This window comes from Mustelus asterias, chromosome 3 (genome assembly GCF_964213995.1).
Source record: "Mustelus asterias chromosome 3, sMusAst1.hap1.1, whole genome shotgun sequence".
Taxonomy (NCBI): Eukaryota; Metazoa; Chordata; class Chondrichthyes; order Carcharhiniformes; family Triakidae; genus Mustelus; species Mustelus asterias.
In genome coordinates, this window is record NC_135803.1 from 16,073,978 (window position 1) to 16,097,254 (window position 23,277).

The 23,277-nt window shown below is 47.2% G+C and overlaps 1 protein-coding gene across 1 annotated transcript in view; it reads left to right on the top strand.

The window, feature by feature from the left end:
- The window catches only part of wwtr1 (WW domain containing transcription regulator 1), a 176,021-nt gene that overhangs the window by 148,168 nt on the left and 4,576 nt on the right, over positions 1 to 23,277 (top strand). Inside the window, exon 3 of the mRNA XM_078203999.1 lies at positions 10,298 to 10,411. Coding sequence (XP_078060125.1) covers positions 10,298 to 10,411 — 114 coding nt within the window. The remainder of the gene's footprint in view (positions 1 to 10,297; positions 10,412 to 23,277) is intronic.

Sequence of the window (23,277 nt, forward strand, 5' to 3'; positions counted from 1 at the left end):
AGGTGAAAGTATTCTTTTTCTCGAAAGTGTTTTCATTACTCCTTAGAATCATAGGATCCCTGTGGCGCACAAGGAGGCCATTCAGCCCATCGAGCCTGCACCGACAACTCAGTGCCCTCTCCCTGTAACCCCAAGTATTTACCCTTTTAACCCCCTGATACAAAAGGTCAGTTTACCACGGCCAATCAACCTAACCTGCACATCTTTGGAGTGTGGGAGGAAACTGGAGCACAGAGGAAACCCATGCAGACACGGGGAGAATGTGCAAACTCCACACTGACAGTGACCCAAACTGGGAATCGAACCCTGGTCCTTGTGAGGCAGCAGTGCTAACCACTGTGCCACCCACAATCTTAAGGTAGTTCGAGGCCTGTGTGGAACATAAACCTATCAGCCAGTGTGTTCAATGCAATGCCAAAACTGCTGAGGTCACAATGTTTACTCTGTTTACAGGATGAAAGTGGGATGTTTTTACAGTCTGTGTTTGAACATGGCATTCCAATAAGGCCTAGAGGAGAGATATGTTGCTGGAGCTTTGCATAGAGTCCCTACAGTGCAGGAGGAGGCCATTTGGCCCATCGAGCCTCTACCGACAGCAATCCCACCCAGTCCTATCCCTGTAGCCCCATTTATTTACCCTGCTAATCCCCCTGACACTGATGGACAATTTAGCATGGCCTTTCCACCTACATTCCTCGCACATCTTTGTGCTGTGGGAGGAAACCGGAGCACCCGGAGGGAACCTGTGCAGATACGGGGAGAACGTGCAAACTCCACACACAGACAGTGACCTGAAGCTGGAATTGAGCCTGGGATCTTGGTGCTGTGAGAGGCAGCAGTGTTAACCACTGTGCCACCGTGCCACTTTCAGTCTGAACTGCTCCGGTGATATCACCAATAGAGTGGGGCTATTAGCATCAGAGCGCAACCCCATTCACCATATAGTCCCGCTGCAGACTGACGCGGAGCCCAATTCACTTACTAGTTCAGTAATGTGGTGGAGAGTCTGAAGAAGTTGAGATTCTTCTTCTTATAGGGAGAAGGTGGAGAGGAGATTAGATAGAGGTGTTTAAAATCATAGCATTTTTCATTTGATTTGATTTATTATTGTCCATGTATTAGTATACAGTGAAATGTATGGTTTCTTGCGCGCTATACAGACAAAGCATACTGTACAGTGAGAAGGAAAGGAGAGAGTGTAGAATGTAGTGTTACAGTCTTAGCTAGGGTGAAGAGAAAGATCAACTTAATACGAGGTAGGTCCATTCAAAAGTTTGATGGCAGCAGGGAAGAAGCTGTTCTTGAGTCGGTTGATACGTATCCTCAAACTTTTGTATTTTTTTTCCTGATGGAAGAAGGTGGAAGGGTGTATGTCCTGGGTGTGTGGGGTCCTTGATTATGCTGGCTGCTTTCCTGAGGCGGCAGGACAGAGTCAATGGGTGGGAGGCTGATTTGCGTGATGGACTGGGCTTTGTTCACGACCCTTTGTAGTTTTTTGCGGTCTTGGACAGGACAGGAGCCATGCCAGCCTGTGTTACATCGAGAGAGAACGCTTGCTATGGTGCATCTGTAAAAGTTGGTGAGAGTTTTAGCGGACATGCCAAATTTCTTTAGCCTCTCGACCATTTGCTCTTTGTCCCCATGGATGGAGACAGGGGCATGTCCCCCATTATGCTCCTGAAGTCGATGACAATCTCCTTCATTTTGTTGACATTGAGGGAAAGATTATTGTCGCCGCACCAGTTCACCAGATTCTCTATCTCTTTCCTGCCCTCCATCTCGTCATTGTTTGAGATCCGACCCACTACGGTGGTGTCGTCAGCAAACTTGAAAATCGAGTTGGAGGGGAATTTGGCCGCACAGTCATAGGTGTATAAGGAGTATAGTGCGGGGCTGAGAACACAGCCTTGTGGGGCACCGGTGTTGAGGAGTAAATAAGGAGTATCTTACCCCTGAGAGAGAGGTCAGTAACCAGAGCACACAGGTTTGAGATAATTGGCACAAGATTCAGAAAGAGCATGAGGATTGGAGGGTATTAGCTATCAAGTGAGATTACATAAACTTAGTTTGTTTTCACTTGAATGTCAGAGGCTGATTGGCGACCTGATTATGAGAGGCATGGATAGAATGGACAGGCACAGTCTTTTTCCCAGGGTAGAAATGTCAATTACTAGTTTATGGTAAAAGGGAGAAAGTTTGAGGGAGATGTGAGAGGCAAGTTTTTTACATTGAGGTGGGTTGCCTCACATCCTTTAAAAAGTGCCTGGATGAGCACTTGGCACGCCATAACATTCAGGGCTATGGGCCAAGTGCTGGTAAATGGGATTAGGTGTGAGGTCAGGTGTTTCACACGTGTTGGTGCAGACTTGAGGGGCTGAAGGGCCTCTTCTGCACTGCATGATTCTACGATTCTAATATTCTTAAAGGAAGTACAAAAGGAAATAGACACAGATACACAAGCATCAACGCACTTTGTGGTCAGAGAGGAAACAGCATTTGCAGTTTGTTCAGTTACATTGTTTGGGAATTTGTGTGTGTGTGTGTGCGTGTGTGCGTGTGTGTGCATGTGTGCGTGTGTGTATCTGTGTGTGCGTGTGTGTGCATGTGTGTGTGTGCGTGTGCATTGTTTATGTATGCACATGCATATGCATTTGTGCGGGCGTACAATGTTTGTATGTGCATGTCTGTACATGTGCTTGCTTGTTTATCTGTGAATGTCATTTGTGTGGATATGGAATGGAATTAAAACACGAGGCTTGGTGCTCGACCCTGGAGTTAAAACCCAGGGTTTACTTGGAAATGGAAGAAAGGTCCTTGCTGGCTTGATTAAAGCCTCAAACTCAGTCATTCGAAAAGTTCAGCTTCAGGGTATTAGTTCTTTTCCCCATTTGGAAGTGCCAGGGATTCTGATTATTTTCCAAAGGGAATTTGCCAACTGCTCTTGTGTGGTTCTTACCTCCCCCTATTTCATAGAGCAGGAGAGGGAATTCTGTTGAAAATCTACTTGCTGAACAGGATCTGTTTTTGTATCATAATCCATTTGCTGGCAGCCTTTACCTGTCGAAATCTACGGTTCTCACGAATTGCTCCGTGTCTTAATTGTGCCCTTACGTTTTGTCAAAATTTGCAGTCTGTGGATGAACCGGGGCTCTGTCGGTGGCACTTTCTGCCTTGCTGTCAGAAAGTTGAGGGTTCGAATCTCACTCCAGATGATGGTGAGGAATTTTCCCATCGGTTCGATGAAGTCTTCAGCAAGGAGGCCAATTGTTAAAGGCGGCACGGTGGCACAGCGGTTAGCGCTGCTGCCTCACAGCGCCAAGGACCTGCATTCAATTCCAGCCTCGGGTCACTGTCTGTGTGGAGTTTGCACGTTCTCTCCGTGTCTGCGTGGGTTTCCTCCGGATGCTCTGGTTTTCTCCCACAGTCTGAAAGATGCGCAGGTTAGGTTGATTGGCCATGCTAAATTGCCCCTTAGTGTCAGGTGGATTAGCAAGGTTAAATTTGTGGGTTAACAGGGATAGGGCCTGGGTGGGATTGTTGTCGGTGCAGGCATGATGGGCTGAATGGCCTTCTGTACTGTAGGGATTCTACGATTCACCACCTAGATTGGTGTTGTCCCATGTGTGACGTTAAACCGAATCCGGATTGGCCACTCCCACTGCCAATTTTAGACATGAAGTCTCTTTTTTGCTGGCATCATCCAGACTACAGTGCCGTTCCAATGTAACATTAATCCGAGGCTCGGCCTGCCCTCTCCGGTGGACGTCAAAAAGGTCCCATAGTATTCTTTTGAAGACGAGTAGGGTAGTTCTGTCTCTCTCCCTGGTGTCCTGACCAACATTCATCCCATAACCAGAATCTCTTAAAACAAATGATCTGGTCAGATGTAGCTTTGCAGCTCACCAAGAACTGTCGACACCTGTGATTCTGGAGATTTAAGTTTATTTATCATTGTCACAAGTAGGCTTACATTAACACTGCAATGAAGTTACTGTGAAAATCCCCTCGTCGCCACACTCCGGTACCTGTTCGGGTACACTGAGGGAGAATTTTGCACGGCCAGTGCGCCTAACCAGACGTGATGTTATTGCGACAGGCAATAAATAACTCATAATTTATTCTTCCATTGAAATTATTATTATGGGGGCAGCACGGTGGCACAGTGGTTAGCACTGCTGCCTCGCAGCGCCAGGGACCCGGGTTCGATTCCCGGCTTGGGTCACTGTCTGTGTGGAGTTTGCACGTACTCCCCGTGTCTGCGTGGCTTTCCTCCGGGTGCTCCAGTTTCCTCCCATGGTCCAAAGATGTGCAGGTTAGATGGATTGGCGATGTTAAATTCTCCCTCAGTGTACCCGAACAAGCGCTGGAGTGTGACGACTAGGGGATTTTCACAGTAACTTCATTGCAGTGTTAATGTCAGCCTACTTGTGACACGAATAAGTAAACCTTTTTACTTTTATTGTAACTGCAATGAGCTCGAACACACGGATTGAGAACCGATTCCCAACGAGACATCGATTTACAGCCATCAGGTGCCCAGTAGCTATTAGGAGTGGCAATCAGGATTGTTAAAGACGCTCCAATTAAACAGATGGATTGTTTGTGTTTTGTTTCCCGTCATTAAAAATAAAGTCATACCTTTAACTCTTATAATTATTACTTTGGAAGGATATGGATGAGACATCCTCATAATGCCCTGGTACGCAGCGAGGTACAATTATATTTTGGGTGGCAGTGATAACAATGCTGTAAGCAATTAAAGGATATTCCGTGTAACCAGACTCATGGAGCTGCTTTGTCATTGGAGTTGCCAACTCCGGTTTTGTGTATTTTTGGAGGTTGGGGTGGGATTTTCTGGCTGTGCTCGCCCCAAGGTCGGAAAATCCCATCCAAGGTCAACGGACCTTTGCATGGTCCGTGTCCCGCCTGCTACGATCCCCGTGGCGGGAAGGACAGGAAAATTCCGCACTTGACCTCTGGCCTTCAATGGTCACATCCAGTCAAAACAGCCTTTTACCCATCTCCTAATGTCTTTATTTGATTTGATTTATTATTGTCACATGTATTCGCATACAGTGTAAAATATTGTTTCTTGCGCGCTATACAAAGTGTTCATAGAGAAGGAAATGAGAGAGTGCAGAATGTAGTGTTACAATCATAGCTAGGGTGCAGAGAAAGATCAACTTAGTGCGAGATAGGTCCATTCAAAAGTCTGACAGCAGCAGGGAAGAAGCTGTTCTTGAGTCAGTTGGTACGTGACCTCAGACTTTTGTATCTTTTTCCTGAAGGAAGAAGGTGGAAGAGAGAATGTCCGGGGTGCGTGGGGTCCTTAATTATGTTCGCTGCTTTTCTGAGGCAGCAGGAAGTGTAGACAGTGTCAATGGATGGGAGGCTGGTTTGCGTGATGGATTGGGTTTCATTCACAACCCTTTGTAGTTCCTTGCGGTCTCGGACAGAGCAGGAACCATACCAAGCTGTGATACAACCAGAAAGAATGCTTTCTGTGGTGCATCTGTAAAAGTTGGTGAGAGTCGTAGCTGACATGCCAAATTTCCTTAGCCTTCTGAGAAAGTAGAGGCATTGGTGGGCTTTCTTAACTATAGTGTCAACATGGGGGGACCAGGCCAAAAGACAAAAGCATTCAAAGAAACTTAGGCAATACTTTATTTCTTTAATTCCCCTATGCTTTGTTGCTCTCAGCCGTGCCCAGATCGCTGTTCAATTCCTGGAGACTCGAGGACAATCCTGGAGGATTGGCAACCTTCCTGCCATCTGTAAGCAGAGGCTGTGCTCTTACAGCTGAGATGGGAAGGAAACAAAATCACTTATCTCTACTGTGGCATGGAGAAGGTGGGGGGGTGGAGGCGGGGCGGGGGGGGGGGGGGTGTGGATTGTGATATAGGGCTGAAGTTCAAGGAAAGGGGCCCAATCATTGTTACTTTCCCTGTACTTTCCACTCTTACTTTACTCCTGGTACATCCTATGGAACAGGAGGAGGCCACTTGACTCCTATTCCGCCATTCAGTGAGGTTGTGTCTGATCTGGGACTCGGGGGTTGCACTCAGCAACATTGGGGTAGCACCTTCAACATGGTGAAATGTCCCAAGGGTTTTCATAGGAGTGTAACGAGACAGAAGTTGACACCGATCCACGTCGGGAGGTATTAAAATGGTTGAAAGCTGAGACAGAGGGATTGAAAGCGGCATCACAAAGGAGGATGGAGAATGTTGGCAACGTGAAGAACTTTAGGGAGGGAATTCAAAAGCAGTTGCCAAGTTTGGAGAGAGTGAGAGTGAGCAAGAGGCGAGATTTGGATGAGTGCGGATCCCGCGAAGGGTTGTGGAGCTGAAGATTACAGAGATAGGGAGCGGCAAGGGAATTGGAGCGAACTGTGAGCCGGGTACATATCTTGTCGAGATTTGACTGATTTTCCTCTTCATTGTGAGGGTGGGTCACTTCCACTGAGGGTGGGGAGGATGGGGGGCAGTCTCTGAAGAAGTGCTGAATTTAATAATGTGGTCAGCACGACCAGGCCGTCCGTGTGGAGGGAAAATACTGGCTGGCCAGTGGTGGCAGTTGTAGTTCACTGAGCTGAGTGGGGTAGGTTGAGTGTAGGAGCTTCCCAATCTCACAGCTCACTCCCAGCTGCCTGCCCTGCCTGGCCCTCAGTGGGGGAGGACGATTCAGAATCGACCCACAAATAGACAGCTAATTCAGCAGGTAGGCTATCTGCTGCTGCTGGGCCGGTGGTGGACCCACCACTCGGAGATGGGAATGCCCAACTATTACATCTCTGAAATTCCTGCCTCCAAGCAATCCCCGCCCCCTTTGCCCCACCCAGTGGTACTGGTGGGCTTGGAAGAGCGTTTTGGGTGATGCCAACGGGAACCTGAGGGGACGCTTTCCCCGGCTGATAAAATAATCATTTACAACCAGCAGGAACAAATTAATAGTGTTCAATACACCATTGGAGCATTAGTGTTGAGTGGTGAGATGTGGCAGGGGTCGGGGGGGAGGTGGCCTAGGGGCAGAGGGTGATGGCTGCGGCCAAGGTTTCCTGCTCCCCTTACTGCGAATAAGTGTAAAAGCACCCGGCGTGGTGCTGCACCGGCCTCCTGCCAGGCCTCCTTGGTGGGTTCGACACCGCTCACACCTCACGCAGCCTGGAGCTAAAATGGCACCCGGGTCTGAGCAATATCATCAGAGCCTGCCTTTTACATATTAATAAGGCCCTCACCGAGCTTCCTTGTGACTATAATTAAAGGGATTAAAATGGCGGCAGGCGGCAAACACAACAGCAAGAATCTGACAGCCATTTTAACCAACCATCTACTCCATTCCCACTGTGTAGCAAAGGTTAAAATCAGGCCTAAAGTGTACACTTTCAGCACCCTCAATGCCCACACTATGGTTAAGAAAGCCCACCAAAACCTCGACTTCTCAGAAGGCTGCGGAAATTCAGCATGTCAGCTACGACTCTCACCAATTTTTACAGATGCACCATAGAAAGCACCCTTTCCGGATGAATCACAGCTTGGTATGGTTCCTGCTCTGGCTAAGACTGCAAAACACTGCAAAGGGTTCTGTAGCCCAGTCCATCACGCAAACCAGCCTCCCACCCATTGACTCCATCTACATTCCCACTGCCTCAGGAAAAGCAGCCAGCATAATTAAGGAGCCCACACACCCCGGACATTCTCTCTTCCACCTTCTTCCGTTGGGAAAAAGATACAAAAGTCTGAGATCACGTACCAACTGACTCAAAAATAGCTTCTTCCCTGCTGCTTTCAGGCTTTTGAATGGACCTATCATATATTAAGCTGATCTTTCTTTATACTCTATCTGTAACTGCAACACTATATTCTGCACCCTTTCCTTTCCTTCTCTCTGTGTACTCTATGAACGGCATGCTTTGTCTGTATAGCGCGCAAGAAACAATACTTTTTAGTATATCCCAATACATGTGACAATAATAAATCAAATCAAACATATGATGCTGGCCCTTAGGATGAGGAGTTAATATTTATTTCCATTCAAAACGAGAGCTGCTGATACAACCACCAATTAATAAGATTAAAGGGACAGTCCTTTAAAACAGAGATGAGGAGGAATTTCTTCCAGCCAGAGAGTGGTGAATCTGTGGAACTCTTTGCCGCAGAAGGTTGTGGAGGTCAGGTCATTGAGTGTCTTTAAGACAGAGATAGATAGGTTCTTGATTAATAAGGGGATCAGGGGTTATGGGGAAAAGACAGGAGAATGGGGATGAGAAAAATATCAGCCATGATTGAATGGCGGAGCAGACTCAATGGGCCGAGTGGCTTAATTCTGCTTCTATATCTCATGGTCTCAATACAGTAGAGAGTGAGGGCGGGAACGTGGAGAGTCTCTTTTCACTTACAAAACCCCACACATCTCTCTGATAAATTCCCTGCCTCACTAGTTACACACAAACCCTTTGTCTCCTTTGTGTTATCACTAACACATCCAGATGAGAGTCCTATACTGATCAAAAGCCTATAAAGGGTTACAAAGTACAATTTCCCAATAGTTCTGTCAACCCCAAAGAAGCAGAAAGGCTTGTTTAACCAGTCCTGAAATAGAATAGCAGTCGGAGAGAAGACAGAAGACCGACATGAATGAATGGCAGCTTGGAGTTACAGTGCGAGATTCTCAGTTAGTTCAAGCCCCAGTAGAAGCTGTGAAAGGTGTGTCCGTTCCCGAACCTCAGTAAATTAGAATGACTTACCACAGCTGGGGGAGTGGGGCAAGGCCAAGATAAAGTAATCCAAATTACTACACCAACAACTGAATTTATATAGTGCTTTTAGGATGCCATAAACAATTCCAAGACGTTTCTCAGGAGCGTTTGACGCTGAGCCAGATAAGAGACATTAGGATAGAATAGAATCCAGAATAGAATCCCTATAGTGCAGAAGGAGGCCATTTGGCCCATCGAGTTTGCACCGACAACAATCCCACCTGGGCCCTAGGCCCGTAACCCCACATATTTACCCCACTAATCCCTCTGACCTATGCATCCTGGGACACTAAGGGGCAATTTAGCATGGCCGATGCACCTAACCCGCATATCTTTGGACGGTGGGAGGAAACCAGAGCACCCGGAGGAAACCCACGCAGACACGGGGAGAATGTGCAAATTGCACACAGGATGTATGACTAGGTCAAAGATGTAGTTAAGGAGCATCTTAAAGAAGGAGAGAGCGGTAGAGAAACAGAAAGCTTTAGTTAGGGAGTTCCAGAGCCCAGGGCCTGGGAGCTGAAATTGTGGCTGCCTATGGTAGAACAATGAAAATTAGGGATGTGTAACAGGCCAGAATTGGACAGACCTTCTGGAGAGCACAGAACAAGAACCATGTCCTCCTGCTGGTCCATTAAAGGAAATCTGAACATTTAAAAATAGGCAGCCAGAACTTCAGCTACCTAGACCCGAAGCTCTGGAACTCCCCACCTAAACCTTGCTGGGCCTTTTCTGGCCCATGTTTCACCTCCTAGGGAAGCTGCATCTGACTAAAATGACCAATCTCCAGATGTAAAGCAGGACCCAGCTGCCAGCCTGTTGACTGGTCTACTCCTTTGTTCAAATCCCCTTCCTGGGACATTGATCTGCCCATGTGGCCAGATAAGCAACCTGACTGACATTCATCCTCTTCAAATGGATTGTGGTGGCTATAATAAGTCTGTGGAGGCAGAAGTCCCTTCACCAAAATCCCTTGATTTACAATTCCAACAGCAGTACAGAGTGCTATCAGTCAGTAGTCTACCTTCGGGAGTGCCAGAGGAACTGACACGCCCGGTTAAATACACGGAAAAGACTCCCTGATTGGCCCATCAATTAACTCCTTAATCAGAGAGTTCATATTCCAATAGGCCAACTTCAATGGTCTGATTGAAGTCATTACAGTGGCCCAACAGTGCGTGGGGGCCTGCCCTCCCATATAACCCTACATAGGCCCGAGGCCTAAATGTGTATGGCGCCCATCTGAGGCTTGGAAATGGGCCTTAAGGAACTTCTACCCATTCATATTTTCAGTGCTGGCTTTTGAAAGACCTCTTCGGCCACAAAGAATGGAACTAATGCTGATGTGCAGAAGTAGCTTTTCCGGACTTTTCTATGGTTAGAAAGCCTGCAGTCACTTGTTGACAGGAAGGAGAAATTTCATTCTCGATATTGGTCGGAATTGGTTTCGGTTTCCACTGTCGGTAGTTGTTTTGCACAAATTTCTCGAAACTAGAAGAAGTCTTATGGGTGATTCTCGTGGTGTTTCCGTTTAAACAGGGCCAATGCCTGAAGGGTGGGAACAAGCAGTGACACCTGAGGGAGAAATTTACTTCACCAACCACAAAACCAAGACAACCTCCTGGCTCGACCCAAGATTGGACCAACGCAGCAGTAAGAATCAATAAAATTACTAGCTGATCCCCCCCCCCCCCCCCGCTGCCCCCCCACCTTTGCATATTCCTGTTCCTTTGGACGCACAACATGTCCTGTGGCTTTGCTAGGAACCTGAGCCATTCACGTTCCTGGTGTGAGATCACTGGGCTGTTCCAGTGGACAAAAAAAAAAAATCGAGCTGTTCTTTATCTGGATGGCCAGTCGCCGCAACCAGCAATGCAGGTTGGCTGTGGCAGAGGTCAAAGGTGATGTAGAGCTCACTTTGCATTCGCACCCCTGGCGATACCTCTTAATCTTGGAGGTGTGTCTCTTTTCCCACACCAGCATCTGCCCTTCTCTCTGTACTCAATGGCTGTCAAAGGGCTGTATTCCAGTGTGGCATGGGCTTGTGTCCATGGGATCTGGACTGAGAGATAGCGAATCGCCCTTCACTTCCACGCTCTTTGGAGCCTTGACCATCTTCCATCCCATCAGACCTGGATCTGAACCCAAACCTCCGAGGTGAAAGGACAGTTCCCCAGTGGACGTCCATGCTGTTTAGTCCCCCTGCAAAAATACAATTATATTTTCCTTACTATTGTTTAAATTCAAATGTCAGCATTGACCAGATCCTTCTTGTGTGAGCAGGAATAGCACCTAGAAAGCGGGAAGGTGATGGCATAGTGGTATTATTGCTGGGCTCTTAATCAAGAAACTCAGCTAATGTTCTGGGGAACCTGGGTTCAAATCCTGTGACAGCAGATGGTGGAATTTGAGTTCAATTTTTAAAAGAAATCTGGAATTATGAATCTACTGATGACCATTATTGATTGTTGGAAAAAATCCATCTGGTTCACGAATGTCCTTTAGGGAAGGAAGTCTGCTGTCCTTACCTGCTCTGGCCCACATGTAACTCCAGAGCCACAGTAATGTAGTTGACTCTCAACTGCCCTCCAAGGGCATCTAGGAATGGGCAATAAATGCTGGCCAACCAGTGACACCCATGTCCTATGAATGAATAAAAAATATCTTTATTACTCTGTGTTAACTTGGACACTTAGAAGTCTGGAATGAGCAAAACATTTCTTTATATGTTGGGAATATTTATAAAGTCCATTGAGTTCTGGTAAAGCATCTTGCACGTGCCTGCGTCACATTTAAGATGTGATGGTGTAAGCATAAGGATGTGACTGTGTTATAAAATGATTGGAAACTGACCCTTAGAGGATCCACCAGGGTGCAGTGCATCCATCGAATTCTCCATGCGATAAAGGCAGACTTTTTTCTATTTAATGGCGTGGCTCATTCCGTATCATAGATGTCCCACGCTTTCCAATCAGTGGTCAGGAACCAGCCCGACAGCAAATATTCTGAATGCCAGCCAGGGAAGGCATGGATCAGAAATGCTTCTCAGCTTTCAGCCCTTCATTACCTCAATTTTAAACGTCTCATTCTCATGTTTCTATCTTTCCATGGCTCACCCCTCCCTCTCCATGTAATCTCCTCCAGACCTGCGACCCTCCCAAGAACTTTGCGTTCCTCCAGCTCCGGCCACTTTGGCCCACTTTTATCAGCCGTGTCTTCAGTCACCTAGACCCTAAGCTCTGAAATCTCCCCCCTCAAGCCACTCTGCCCCCACCCACTCACTTAGTTCTTCAGCTCATCTGACTCAATGCTTCCTTCTTTGATTCTGTGTCAGTTCTTGTCTGACTGCACCATGGGAGCTATGTAAGTGCAAATTGTTATCAATTGTGTTGTATCTGGGTAAAGATGTTCCACTCAAAAAAAACATGGGTGACTGAATTGAGATTGCTTTGTTATGCTATCTATCGCCCAAGGTCAAAATTATCCCCATGCTTTACCTTATTCTACCTCTTCTTTCATAGTCTATTAGTAGTGCTTAGTGTATGTGGTGCTGTCTAGTACAGGACTTATTGATCTAGGTCCATGCATTTGCTGTTTACCTGTATAGAGCAGGGGAGGTGATGGTGTAGTGGTATTATCACTTGGCTATTAACCCAGAAACTCAGCTAATGTTCTGGGGACCTGGGTTCGAATCCCGCCATGGCAGATGGTGGAATTTGCATTCAATTTTTTAAAAATCTGGAAATAAGAATCTACTGATGACCATGAAATCATTGTCGGAAAAAACCCATCTGGTTCACTAATGTCCTTTAGGGAAGGAAATCTGCCGTCCTTACCAGGTCTGGCCGACATGTGACTCCAGACACACAGCAATGTGGTTGGCTCTCAAATGGCCTAGCAAGCCACTTGTTCGAAGGCAACTAAGGATGGGCAACAAATGCTGGCCAGCCAGCAATGCCCCTGTCCTACGAATGAATAAAAAAATGGTCCGTGCACTTGATGTTTACCTGTGCAGGACTTCATTCTCCTAAACCATTGGGTCTAACTCTATGCAGTGGTACACTCTGGTACAGGATTTTACACCTCTCATCTATTGGTATCGTTTCATTCCTTTAGCCCCTCGATGCTTCATTTTCTGTGAGATGGTGTGTTTGTTAGTGGTTCAAAAACGCTGGAAAATCTCTGCAGCTCTGACAGCATCTGTGGAGAGAGAACCGAGCTAACGTTTCGAGTCTGGATGACTGTTCGTCATAGAGTCATAGAGCAATACCGCACGGAAACAGGCCCTTCAGCCCAACTGATCCATGCCAACCAAGGTGCCCTTCCAGCTGGTCCTAATTGCCCGCGTTTGGCCCATATCCCTCTAATCCTTTCCCACCCATGTACTTATCCAAAAAGCACAGAGTCAGAGCCAACTTTTCCAGCATTTTCTGATTTTGTTTCAGATTCCAGTGTCCACAGTCATTTGCTTTCATTTTTGTTGGTGGTTTTCGGTTTAGCACATTTTGGATAGTTCTATCTACTTGGTTTGCAATGAAAATACACATCTGGACAATGTACGATTATCGAACACGCTGAATGATAGGAAAGTGCATTTATTTTCCTCTGGATATCACTTGCTCGATTTGCCAGTATCCTAGTGACATGAATCTAGCAAGAATCTGCGAGGTTTGGTTTCACCCAACTGCATTAAAAATAGCTAATGGAGGCCCACACATGTGAGGCTGCAATGAGAAAGAAAGACTTGCATTTATATAGCACCTTTCACAACCGCCAGACATCCCAAAGCACTTTATGACCAGTGACGCCTTTCTGAAGTCTTTTCTTATTGGTTCATGGGATGTGGGTGTCGCTGGTTGGGCCAACATTTATTCCCCATCCCTGAGGGCATTTAAGAGTCAATCGCATTGCCGTGGATCTGGAGCCACATGTAGGCCAGACCAGGTAAGGATGGCAAATTTCCTTCCCTAAAGGACATGAGTGACAATCGACAATCCTGACAATCGACAATGGTTTCAGGGTCACCAGTAGATTCTTAATTCCAGATTTTTATTGAATTCAAATTTCACCGTCTGCCGTTGTGGGATTTGAAGCCAGGTCCTCAGAACAATACCCTGCATCTACTCCCCGTGGCTGCATGGGTTTCCTCCGGGTGCTCCAGTTTCCTCCCACAGTCCAAAGATGTGCGGGTTAGGTTGATTGGCCATGCTAAGTTGCCCCTTAGTGTCAGGGGGATTAGCAGGGTAAATATGCGGAGTTATTGGGATAGGGCCTGAGAGGGATTGTTGTCGATGGGCTGAACGGCTTCCTTCTGCACTGCAGGGATTCTATGACTTACACTATGTTTCTATTTGAACATTAGGGTAACACAGCATTCCTTAAACTCAGTTACACACTGGTCTGTTTTTATAAAATGGAATTTCTCAAAGCTAAACATGTTTAATTAAGTTGATTACAATATGAGGATGATTGAGCGCAGAATTAAATATTTGCCATAAATTGACCAAATATTTAGCTTCCCGTCCAGCAACTTTTCCTCAGGTCTTGAATCTGGGTGGGGATTGAGTGGGGATAGCTGTGTATTAGAATCACAGAATCCCTACCGTACAGAAGGAGGCCATTCGGCCCATCAAGTCTGCACCGGCCACAATCCCACCAAGGCCCTATTCCCGTAACCCCACACACTTACCCTTGAATGTATTCAAGAGGCGACTAGATATAACACTTGGGGAAAATGGGATCAAACATTATGGGGAGAAAGCAGGATTAGGCTATTGATTTGGACCATCAGCCATGATCGTGATAAATGGCGGAGCAGGTTTGAAGGGCCAAATGGCCACCTCCTATCTTTTCTGTAACCCGCACATCTTTCGACTGTGGGAGAAAACCGAAGCACCCAGAGGAAACTCACGCAGACACAGGGAGAACGCGTAAACTCCGCACAGACAGTCACCCGAGGCCGGAGTTGAACCCAGGTCTTTAGCACTGTGAGGCAGCAGTGCTAACCACTGTGCCACCGTGCCACCCCAAAGCAGCAGCAGGTTTTGCAAGGTTAATGGGTGGGGAGTTAGCCTCACCAAGTGACGGCCAATGTCCTATCAAGGCTGATCTGCTTTATCAGAGAAAAGAAACAGCTGGCTCCTTGTAAACAGAATGCTGCATAAAGTGTAAAAGGAAAGGGACAATCAGACAAACAGAACACTTGCTGAAAGCTTAATCGCTATACGTCCAAGCCCAGGGACAAGCTAAACGCAGGGGGATTTACATTTGGCGAGTTGCTCTTGTTAACCTTTCACAGGTTACTGGAGTGAAGGGTGCGCACAGTTAAATCCAGGATTCCTCTGATCTTCTCGTGAGTTGAGTTTCTCCCCCGCCCCCCCCCCGGGCTAACTGGAACAAGAAGTTAATTGTTGGCAGAGCGAGCAGACTAACTCCTGGATGGCGTGACCAAGTAAGAAGAGCGCTGGCAGCCCCGTGCCAAGCATGTGTTTTCCATCAGGCAGTTAGTGCACAACACCTGATGTTGGCTAACCTTGGAGATCAGCTGGGAGCGAGGCTCCCATACCTCACCGCCTGCAACTGCGAACATGGCGTGGGATTGCGGGGGGGAGAGAGTAGAGTTCTTGGCCTGTTGATTGAAGAAAAGTTTACTGTATAATCATAGAATCCTACAGCGCAGAAGGAAGCCATTCGGCCCACCAAGTCTGCACCGACCACAATCCCACGCAGGCCCTATCCCCATAACCCCATGCATTTACCCTAGCTAGTTCCCCTGACACTAAGGGGCAATTTAGCACGGCCAATCCACCTAACCCTCACATCTTTGGACTGTGGGAGGAAACCGGAGCACCCGGAGGAAACCCATGCAGACACGGAGAGAACGTGCAAACTCCACACAGACAGTGACCCAAGCTGGGAATCGAACCCGGTTCCTGGGTTGTGCACTAATAATGCCTCCTTATCCATTTGCTCTCCCATTACGGCCGCATCAGGGCTTCTTGAGACAAAGACTTTGTTTCACTCTGTGTTAAAATCCAGGTCGCTTCTCTAGCTTCCATGCAATATTTCATAGATGGAAAAGTTTAATAAATTGTGAGTTAATTTTGTTTCATAGATGTATTTCATTATTGATCTCCTATGTAGGAACAGGAGTAGACCATTCAACATCTGGAATGTGTCCCGCTATTCAGTTAAGTCATGGCTCAATTCCATCTACCTGTTCTTGCCAATCAAAAGTCTACCAATCTCAGTTTTGAACCTTACAATTAACCTCCTCTCAATCGTAACAACCGTTTTTTGGGAGAGTGTCCCAGATATTCACTACTGTTTGTGAGAGGAAGTGCTTCTTAACATTATCCCTGAAGGCCAAGCTCCAACCTTGAGGTTAGGCCTCGTAGGGGGGCGGGACCCGGACGATGCAAAGGTCCATTGACCTCATGTGGAATTTTCCGGTTTCAGGGCAAGCGCGGCCAGAAAATTTAGTAGAGTGAGGGGTGACCTTTTCCAAACAGATACGATCCTGGGGGGTGATTGACAGAGTAGATGGTGAGATGTTTTCACGAATGGGAGAGTCTCCAACAAGGGGACAAAGCTTCGAGATAAAGGGCCGGTCATTTAAAACTGAGGTGCGTAGAAATTTATCCTCGCAGAGGATGGTGAATCTCTGGAATTCTCTGCCCCAAATGGAGGAGGCTGGATCATTGGAAGTATTAAAGTGGAGGTGGATAAATGTTTGATAAATTGGGAATAGAGGAGAAAAGGAGCTGAGGCCAGCATAGATCAGCCGTGATCGTATTGAATGGCGGGGCAGGCTTGGAGGGCCTGGTGGTGACTCCTGCTTCTACTTTGTGTGTTCTTGTGTGTTCTTTCTGCCATCACCTCCTGAATATGTCTCGTTCTAACTAGCCGGCACGGTGGCACAGTGGTTAGCACTGCTGCCTCACAGTGCTAGGGACCTGGGTTCAATTGCAGCCTCGGGTCACTGCCTGTGTGGAGTTTGCACATTCTTCCCGCGTCTGCCTGGGTTTCCTCCCACAGTCCAAAGAGGTGTGGGTTAGGTAATTTAATTGGCCATGCTAAATTTCCCCTCGTGTCAGGGGGATAAACAGGTTAAATGCGTGGGGTTCGGGGAATAGGGCCTGGGTGGGATTGCGGTCGGTGCAGACTTGATGGGCCGAATGGCCTCCTTCTGCACTGTAGCGATTCTATGATAACCTTAAGGCCATGGCCCTTTGTCCTAGTTTCCCCACTAGAGGAAATCGTCTCCCTTTATCCACCTTATCAGTTCCACTGATTGTCTGTAATACTGTGCAGCCCTTACTTTAACACAGTCTGACACATACTGGTGGTATTGCGCCATCTTTAAGGTGATCATTATACACCAGGGCTGGCCCAACCTTACCGAGAGCATTTAGAAAATCAACACATCAAAGAGTGTTGCAGCACAAAGGGAGACCATTCGGACCATCGTGCTGTCTCTTTGAAAGAGTTGTCTTGATAATTAATCTTTGATTCCTGGAGATTCCAGGTTATTTCTGTCGGATATAATATGGAGGAGGAGGGGAGATCCGGTGGTGTAATTATGACAGTGAACTTACTCCAGTCAGTGACACTAATGCTCAATTAGCAACGGACAAGTGTAATCCATATTGGGAGGTCGATGTATGCGGTGAATGACTGAGCTCTGGAACAGGCAGGAGTCTGCATTATAAAGTGCCCATTAGGCTGGAGCGAAGGATGTCTGGGAGCTTTACTTTATGGACACGCAGGTCCTGACTGAGCCTGGCGATGTTTGATGCCGACACTGCATGTCTGCCTAGGGAAAGGAGGCCTGTAACACTGCATCACCTGATGAAGGAGCAATGCTCTGAAAGCTCGTGATTCCAAGTAAACCTGCTGGACTTTAACCTGGCGTTGTGAGACTTCTTACTGTGCCTTGGGATTTGATTCCTTCAGTATTAATGTCCCTTATCTTGATGTGTTTTGTGCCTTTTAAGTAAATAAGCAGCATTCTAGGGAGCACTTGAGGAAAAATAAAGTCTCCCTTTACCCTTGAAAAGAAATAACCATCCCCAATTGTGTGGTTGCTGCTCACCACTCAATATTTCTGTCATCTCCTTTGACCCTACAACCCTCTGAGATATCTGCTCACCCTCTGGCCTCTGAGACATCCCTGATTTTAATCACTCCACCATAGGTGGCCGTGCCCTCAGTTGCCGAGGCCCTAAGCTCTGGAATTCCCTCCCTCAACCTCTCCACTCCTCAATCTCTAAGACACTCCATTAAGAAACGTGAAACTTAAGAACAAGCTTTTGGCCACCTGTTCTAACATCTCCTTACATGACTCGGTGTCAGATTTGCCCGATAATGTTCCTCTGAAGCGCCTTGGGGTTTTCTACCACGTCAAAGGCACAATATAACTGCACATTATTGTCTCCACACACATTGTCGGAATATTCCTGACAGACACAGTCGGGTTTATTCCTGCACATCTGTCTTACCGTTTCCTGAGGGGCCAAGAACACTCCTTTGAAACGCCTCCAAGAAGTAAAATAGAATAATGTTATCACCTGAACTTTGACCTCTGGAGCAGGCCACTGCATGTTAACTTGAGTGGTGACGCTCTTGTGTTTTTCTTGAGATCCTGGGCACCGCTGACAGGTGTGTATTCGCCGTGTTGGAGGGCAAGGACTGATGACTGAGGTGGAAGGGAGTTGGGGGTTAAGTGCGGGGGAGAGGTGGGGGGGAAGAGAGTCTGGAGGGATGGAAGTCTTCATCTGTTTCCTTGTTTATCCTGTGTTGGGGAAGTGCAGAGCCCAAACCTGCTCAGAACTGAGTGGCGACCTTCCTGTTTGACATGAGTCAGTCATGCTTGGTCGTACTGAACTTCAATGTTGCCGAGAATAGAGACATGCTGTCGAGGCTTTTCATTTTGCACTCATCAGGCCTAATGCAAGAATACCAAATTTCAAAGATACAAAAACTCTGAGGACACGTACCAACCGACTCAAGAACAGCTTCTTTCCTGCTGCCATCAGACTTTTGAATGGACCTACCTCGTATTAAACAATCTGGACTCGAAACGTCAGCTCTTTTCTCTCCTTACAGATGCTGCCAGACCTGCTGAGATTTTCCAGCATTTTCTCTTTTGGTACCTCGCATTAAGTTGATCTTTCTCTACACCCTAGCCATGACTGTAACACTACATTCTGCACTCTCTCGTTTCCTTCTCTATGTACTGTATGCTTTGTGCGCAAGAAACAATACTTTTCACTGTACACCCAATACACGTGACAATAATAAATCAAATCAAATCAAATCACATCAAATTATCACAGCACTTTCCCCATTGCCTTCTTCATAGCAACACCTCAGCCAATCAGAGTCGACTTGACAACCAATCAACACCCTTTTCTCATGTAGTATAAATTGTGATTGTTTGAAATTTGGCATTCTTGTGTAAACTCCTTCTGTGTACACAGAGAGCACATTGGAACCATCCATGGATAAGCTCATGTTCCCACTGACAACAGCGCCTGTGATTCTGGGGCCTGTCGCCATGACCCACCGTGTTGCTGTTTCCTTCCTGCGCACGGCTCTCACAAGTGCCAGAGTGTTAAATTGACTAAGGGCGGGATTTTCCGGCCACACTCGCCCCCAAGACCAGAAATTCCCACCTCAGGTCAACGGACCATTGCACGGTTGACCGAATGTTTTGTCCCACCTGCAACGATTCCCGTGGCAGGCAGGACAGTAAAAGCCCGGGCCTAAGTGTCCAGATTGGTATCCTGACTGGACCTGTCTTTGCTGTCCTCCTTTATATTCTGTTTATTTATTCATAAGAATGAGGAGTAAATGGACGCGATATTCTCACTACGCACAAGCCACAGGAAACATTCCCCTGCTGGAACAATCCCAGATTGGGCAAACCAGAGGTTTCCAATATCCACCAGTGGGCAAGCAGGTTCCCTGCCCCCGGCCTGCATTCCTTTACCACCCGAATCCTCAACCATCCAGACCCCAAGCTTAGAACCCTCTCCTTAAGCCCCTCCTTCTCTTACCCCTTCTTTCATAGAATCCCTACAGTGCAGAAGGAGGCCATTTGGCCCATTGAGTCTGCACTGACCCTCCGACAGAGCATCTTACCCAGCTGCCCCCCTCCCACCTCCGTAACCACAAATATTTACCCTGATATTTACACCGCTAATTCCCCTAACCTATACATCTTGGGACACTAAGGGACACGTTAGCATGGCCGATCAACCTAACCTGCACATATTTGTGATTATGAGAGGAAACCATAGCACCTGGAGGAAACCCAGCAGCCACAGGGAGTGGGGGGGGCAGGGGGTGGAATTTTCCCGTCACACCCACCTCGGGAATTGTAGCTGGCGGGGGGCGGGGGGACCATGCAAAGATCTGTTGACTTGGACGGGATTTCCTGGTTTTGGGTTCAAGCTCGGCTGGAAAATCCCGCCCCGGGAGAACATGCAATCTCCACACAGACAGTGACCCAAGGCCGGAATGGAACCCCGGTCCCTGGAGCTGTGCGGCAGCAGTGCTAACCACTGTGCCACCGTGCCGCCCTTTAATACCCTCTGCTCGAATATTTCTTCATGTGATATAAAACCATAAGCAGAGATCCCTGCTCTGCCAGCTGGACAATAATCCATCCCGACAAAGAAAATGAGTTTTTCACAAAGAATAAGCAGTTTCAGATAGGACTGCATGGTGAGGGCAGGGTCAGAATCGGCACTTTGGGGCTGTGTATGTGGTAAGTCCTGTCCTTTGGACAAGATGCCCTATCTGTCCTCCAGGTTGGTGTAAATGATCCCATCATTCCATTTTGAAGAGGCAGACATTTTACTATAGGAGAACATGGGGAATTATTTCATTTCAATGCACATATATGGCAACGTGCATTAAATACACAAGGCGTAAGTAAAATGGGAGGTATATTCCTTAGGCACTATTGCCAGAATTAGAAGTTGGCTCCCTCTCTGCCTCTCTGATGGCTGTCAAAGGACAGTGTTGTTTAGACAAGCACTTCCTGCTCAGCTTACAGTTCTCTGACGTAAAGAGGACAAAGGCACCCGGGGCTGTGATGGAGAGGGAGTGCTGTGCTGTGTATATAATTTGTAGCCAGGCTCACTTTACAGGGAGATCTCATTTCCCCTCTGGCGAAACCTGCTGAGCTTCTCTTGCCAGCTTCACTGTCTGAGGGCGAATCTCGGTGCAGCGAGATCGCTATAATCCTGAAGGAGATTGGGATTCTTTGAAGGACCAAATGCTGTCTGGGTGATCGCTTTTTGTGGATCAGGTGCGCTCTGCTACTGACAATGGATCACCTAATCCCAGTTTGGACCTGTCCAGACCTCTTGCATTGTTGAAGGCCCATGAATACCATCCTGTCATCCCGGATTAAGGCTGTGTGGAGACCAAAAGTTTTTAAAGTTCATTTATTAGTGTCACAAGTAGGCTTACATTAACACTGCAATGAAGTTACTGTGAAAATCCCCTAGTCGCCATACTGTGTACCCTAGTCGGGTACAGTGAGGGAGAATTTAGCAAGGCCAATGCACCTAACTAGCCTGTCTTTCGGACTGTGGGAGGAAACCGGAGCACCCGGAGGAAACCCACGCACATACGGGGAGAACCCAAAAAGGGTCCATAATATGAATTGTGAGGAGATGGTGGCATGGTGATAATGTCACTGGACTGGCTATCCAGAGGCTCATGCTGGGGTCAAGGGTTCAAATCCCACCATGGCAGCTGTGGAATTATTCAATCAATAATCTGTAATTGAAAGCTAACTAAAGCAATGTGACCATGAAATTATCGCTAGCTGTCGTAAAAAAAACCCACCTAGTTCACTAAGGCATTTTAGGGAAGTAAATATATTTAAGACAGCGATAGATTTGTAAGGGAATCAAAGGTTACGGGGAAAAGGCGGGAGAATGGGTTTGAGAAATGCATCAGCCATGATTGAATGGCGGAGCGGAGTCAGTGGGCCGAATGGCCTAATTCTGCTCCTATGTCGAATGGTCTTATGGAAATCTGCTGTTCTTACCTGGTCTGGCCTACATGTGATTCCTACAGTGAGGTTGACTCTTAACTATCCACCAAAATGAGTAGTTAAGCAAAGCACTCAGTTCATGGGTGATTAGGGATTGGCAACAGATTCTGGCCTTGCCAATGATATTGGCATCCCGTGAAATACAAAATAATGTTCAGTAGCACCCCCTGTCCCCCCGCAGGCCCCCATAGTGTATATTTCGCAATATCATATTCAGGGAGGTCTAGCTTACCCACATAGCATTATGCTCTTTTGATGGACATGAGTTTAGATTTGCGATCTGTAGTACATTCACTGTGAGACTTGGCCTTGCTGTCAACAGAGGGGATGGAGGATATCTCAAGTTGAATATCACGGAATTACAAGTAGCGAGTGTTATAAAGCCCCATGGTTCCCATTTTTAAAGAAATTCCATTTACTCATGCTGAACCAGGGAATGAGAGATGGACAATGAAGGAAATATGGAGCACTTCTGGTATCACCTGTGGCAAGAGAAACAGACTTGATAGTATCATAGAATCCTACAGTGCAGAAGGAGGCCATTTGGCCCATCAAGTCTGCACTGACCACAATCCCTCCCAGGCCCTATTCCCATGCATTTACCCCTGACACGAAGGGAAAATTTAGCATGGCCAAACCACCTAACCCACACACCTTTGGAGTGTGGGAGGAAACCCACGCAGACACGGGGAGAACGTGTCGGCTCCACGCAGACAGTGACCCAAGCCGGGTATGAGGTTGATGAACTGTCAGCCGAACTGGAAAAAGCCAGCGACAGAGCAAGTTCAGGGGCAGAGAAAGGCGGACGTGAAATGTGAGGAAGGGTCTTTGATAAGGTGGCAGGAGACAAGTTAGATCAATCTTGGCCTTTCCTCGTTCAGCAGTTCCAAAGGTTCTTGCAAATTGCCCTGGGTCTACAATGTACAGGGTCTACTAATTTGGTTGATGAAGAGGTGTAGACAGTAGTGGGCTCCTAGCAGTGATTCTGGTGTCAATATCTTGTACCTCACAGCTCAGAGGAAAGGCATAGCTTAAAATATGCTTTGGTTCATTTTAAGGATGCAGAGGTGTCAGATTGGCTCAGTTGGTGGCACTCTTACTTCTAAATGGTGGGTTGAAGTGCCACCTTGTGTGTGGAGGTCAGACCTTTTGGAAGTGACATTAAAACCAGACCCATATGGCTGTTAAATTGGATGCTGAAGCTTCTTTGGTGCTAGTTGAAGAAGAGCTGGAATTCTCCCAAATCTTCTGGCCAACATTCCTCACTCAACCAACATCATTCGAAATATAAACTAGCCACTCATTTCGTCAATGTTGATGGGGGTGGCACAGTGGTTAGCACTGTTGCTCACAGCGCCAGGGACCCAGGTTCAATTCCCAGCTTGGGTCACTGTCTGTGTGGAGTTTGCACATTCTCCTCGTGTCTGCGTGAGTTTTCTCCGGA